The following is a 3,963-nucleotide window of genomic DNA, read 5'->3' on the forward strand; positions in this document are numbered from 1 at the left end:
GATTGTGATCATCTCTATTCTGACTGTCGAATGAGTGAAATCTGCCACCGCAGCTGTGAACCAGTGACTGAAGAAAGCTTCTCTCGCCGATATACTCATCTAAGGTCTTCCCCCTCAGATGATCAGCGTGAGTGAACAGAATGATGGTGTGACATAAAGCATCTTCTCCGATGTTCTTACGGATCCATCTCACTGTGTTATTCTCTTCGTCTGTGAATCTCGTGTCCAGTTTGATCACCAGCACAAACACATGAGGACCAGGAGCAGACATGAAGACAAACTTCTCGATTTCGTCCTTCATCTTCTTTTCTGGTGCATCAATCAGTCCAGGAGTGTCAATTATTGTCATGCTCTTTCCAGATACACAAGCTTGTTTTAGCCCGCTGCTTTCAGATCTCTCAGATCTCCTTTGGTCCAGGATGGTTTCTACCGCGCTGGTCTTTCCTGATCCAGTTTTACCCAGCAGCACAATACGAGGACTTTCAGACCCTGTCAAGCAGAATGTGAATTAACTGAGCGATCAGGTTCAACACTATCAATTCGATATGAAGTGAAACAGGCACAGTGAACAGATTTTATTCACAAACAGCTGTTTATATCATAGTGGCATTATGTTTCAAAAAGTTTAAAACAATTATTCAAAAAACGACCTTTAAAAAAAAATTTGAAAAAGCCCTAAATACAGTCGCAGCCGTAGCTGTACCAGTAAGTGTTGGATCCATAGCAGCAGGTGTCGTGCTGGTAGCAGAGGTGGTCATAGCACCAGTGCTAATAACCACAGGAGTTGTGTTTGCGGCTGGAGCAGCTGGAGTCTTTGTCTGGAAAAACATTTACAAAAAACCTTGTTTTGACATTGTAGATAGCAGGGATTAAAGTTCTCCAAAAATCCACTGAAAAAACACTCACTGACTGAATTCTGCTCTCTCACTAATTCTCTCCTAATAAACAACGAAGTGCAGATCTGATATAAGCATCAGTACTGTATCCGAGCATTAGGTCTTAAAGTGACAGCAGCCTAATATACCTGCTGCTGTCTGTGTCATTAATTTTAATCAAACAACAAAAGAAAAAGAGAAAAGCACGTACTGCTCTTGACTGAATCACTTTTAACTAAAGAATCATCTATATTTATCTATATAATGCAGTGTCCATTTACATTTGATTATTCAATATCTGTGCCTGAGTATCTGATAAACTTAAAACACTGTTTATTTCATTTGTATATTTGTTCTGTTTCATTTATTAGGGATATTGTTTGTAATTTGTTTATTTGATCTTACTTCGTTACTGACTGTTTGCTTGTCTTTAATAATGCTTGAGCTTTATTTTAGTTAGAGTATTTGTGAAATTTCACTGGTATCTAAAATGTTGGTGTCGTATTTATTGCAATACATGGATTAACAAAAACAATAGAAACAATAACTTTGTTTGCTTTTTAATTTCATAACTGTTAGTCTCGAGTATTTAAATGAAGTGACAGTTAAAGTAATATGAAGTAGCCTGAAAAGAGAAAGAAAAAACACACACAGAGAGAATTAGATGACACGTGAATTTTAATAATCGGCCAAATACCCAGGCCTAATGTTTAAAATGTCTAAAGTTTTTCAGTGTGGTTTTTATTTAAATAATTCAAATCTGATCTTTTATTATTTTATATTTTTTCTTCACTGTGCTATTGTCACGATCACCAGCTGGAGTGCCCTTGATAGCCACTAGAGGGCACTCCATCCCAAACCATTGCCACTCTGTCATGGACTTCATTCCCCACAATCCTATGCACAGACTCATCAGCACTCATTGTTTTCACCTGTGTCTCATTAACCCTGATTGTTCACCCTACATAAGCCTGGTTCATTCAGTCATTCATTACTAAGTCTTGCATGTCTCATTATGGCATTTTTAAGCCTTGTATCCTGGTTCTCCGTGTCTTGTGCTGTATTCACAATTACTGTGATTTCGAGATGACAACACGTGACGCTCTACTTGGAGCTGTTAACATTCTTGGCCTCTGAACTACATAGCGCCTAATGAATCTGAGGTGGTCAGGTGGTAGTAGTACAAGTTGTAATTACAAGTTCTATGAGGACGTGAAGGCGTTTTACAAGTTGAAATCTCGTAACTATGGTAATTACGACATGGCGTGAACGCACCTTTGGTTCCTGGTTTTGATTATCAGCCTGTTAGGCTCAGCCCTGAACTCAGTCTTGGTTTGGATTGTCTGTTTGTGTATGACCTTTGCCTGTTTTTTGGACTACGTCTGTGGATTAACTCTTCAATAAATACTGTGTTTGGATCCTCAAGCTTTGGGTCTCTGTGCAGTCCATGACAGCTGTCATCAGTTATGTGCTTTTTCAGTTTAATATTTGTAGTGTTGCTGAACATTTTGTAAAGTTGTTCTTTGTACTCAAATGTGAATAATAAACTGCAAAAGACTGCTTTTTAAATATGAATCCTGCATGTCTCTGTGGTTTTATCTACGACATAAGCTCACTGTGTTTTCAGCATCTGTCGTCTCAACTTTGACAACATGAACACATGAACTTCATCTCCAGAGCTGCTCCGATAATAATAATGTATTTTTATATAGGCTAATAATTGAAATAATTTATTTTTAAAGCCATAACACTATCTTATTCTTTTTTTTAACAGTTAACCTCTGCTGTACAGCACTTTGTTTGCCAAAAACTAAAAGGAATTGTTACATTTTCATTTGATCCGATTTTAAAATATTAAGTTGTTAATGTTTTATGCCTTCATTTGATTACCACTGTTTTTTAATACATTTGTCTTAAAATATAAATCCAGAGGAATTAATACAGACAGAACACAGAAGTTCAGAAAAAAAAACTTTTCATATTTTTGTAAAAAATGTAATAAAAAGATTGTTGTTACAGTTTTATAAATTCAATTGACTAAAAATGCTTTTAGATTATTACAATTTAATTATACTATTTAAATGTGATTAAAACAGAAAGCACTTAATTTGAGAAAAAATTAAACAGATTTCAAATGGCCCTAAAATATACTGTTAAATTGTATACGTTTTATGATTTCAAATAATTAGACATGCTTTTTGGTTATAATTTATCAATCCAGAAAAAAAATAAATAAAATAAAACACACAAAATAATGTAATCCAGAAATATTAAACATAATCCAGTTCTAATGTCATCTAAGAGTACAAACTGTAGTAAGCATATGCTTGATCACTGTTATAATTATGTGGGGCTCCTTGGACAGTTTTCTCGCCTATAAAGGTCCCCTGGCCCCAAAACTTTGATAACCTGGAAGTCTCCGCTGTACAGCAGCGAGAATCACGTGATACAATAATCAAAGATGTCCAGCAGGGGGCGACAGACAAGAGAGCAAAAACATCATATTAATAAGTGTGAAATATCCAGCAGAAAGTCTGGATACACAATCCTGTTCTCTAAACATCTTCAGTAAATGTATTTAAATTAACTTAAAGAAATAGATCACTATTTTTCTGTAGTTTTAGTCCAGTAATGTTGTTCTCTTGTTGAGGGAGGGACACTGATATTTCTGTAACTGTAAAAAAAAACAAAAAAAAAACAGTGTTAACCACACAAAGCCAGTGAAGCTAAAGCGCATGTGATGAAAGAGTCAGTCATTTAGCTGCTGTTGACCTGATGAGCTTCAACACGGTAAGACAAACACACTCGTACTTCAATGAAAACTGATGATTATTGCTCATATAACATACGTGTCTTAACATGATAATCGTTAAGAATAGGGTGATGTGCATGTACTGTTGATGAGTGTATTAGTGCTGATTAATGCTGTATTATAGATATATTTGACGCTGATGTCGGTCAGAATGGCTCCTCGTCTTCCTCTGATCTTTCTGCTCATGATTCACGGTGAGTCTCTGTTACATTCACATCACAAACACTCTGATGATTTTATTTAAGGCCTCACAATGAGCGGCTGATGAGCACTTTC

At 35.9% G+C, this 3,963-nt stretch overlaps 1 protein-coding gene across 1 annotated transcript in view; it reads left to right on the forward strand.

Annotated features, from left to right (window-relative positions):
* Positions 1 to 3,815: 3,815 nt before the first annotated feature.
* The window catches only part of LOC107737592 (B-cell receptor CD22-like), a 6,449-nt gene continuing 6,301 nt past the window's right edge, over positions 3,816 to 3,963 (forward strand). Inside the window, exon 1 of the mRNA XM_016549182.1 lies at positions 3,816 to 3,881. Coding sequence (XP_016404668.1) covers positions 3,827 to 3,881 — 55 coding nt within the window. The 5' untranslated portion in view covers positions 3,816 to 3,826. The remainder of the gene's footprint in view (positions 3,882 to 3,963) is intronic.

Source organism: Sinocyclocheilus rhinocerous, unplaced genomic scaffold, assembly GCF_001515625.1.
Source record: "Sinocyclocheilus rhinocerous isolate Xijiao unplaced genomic scaffold, SAMN03320098_v1.1 scaffold14155, whole genome shotgun sequence".
In the NCBI taxonomy this organism is placed as follows: domain Eukaryota; kingdom Metazoa; phylum Chordata; class Actinopteri; order Cypriniformes; family Cyprinidae; genus Sinocyclocheilus; species Sinocyclocheilus rhinocerous.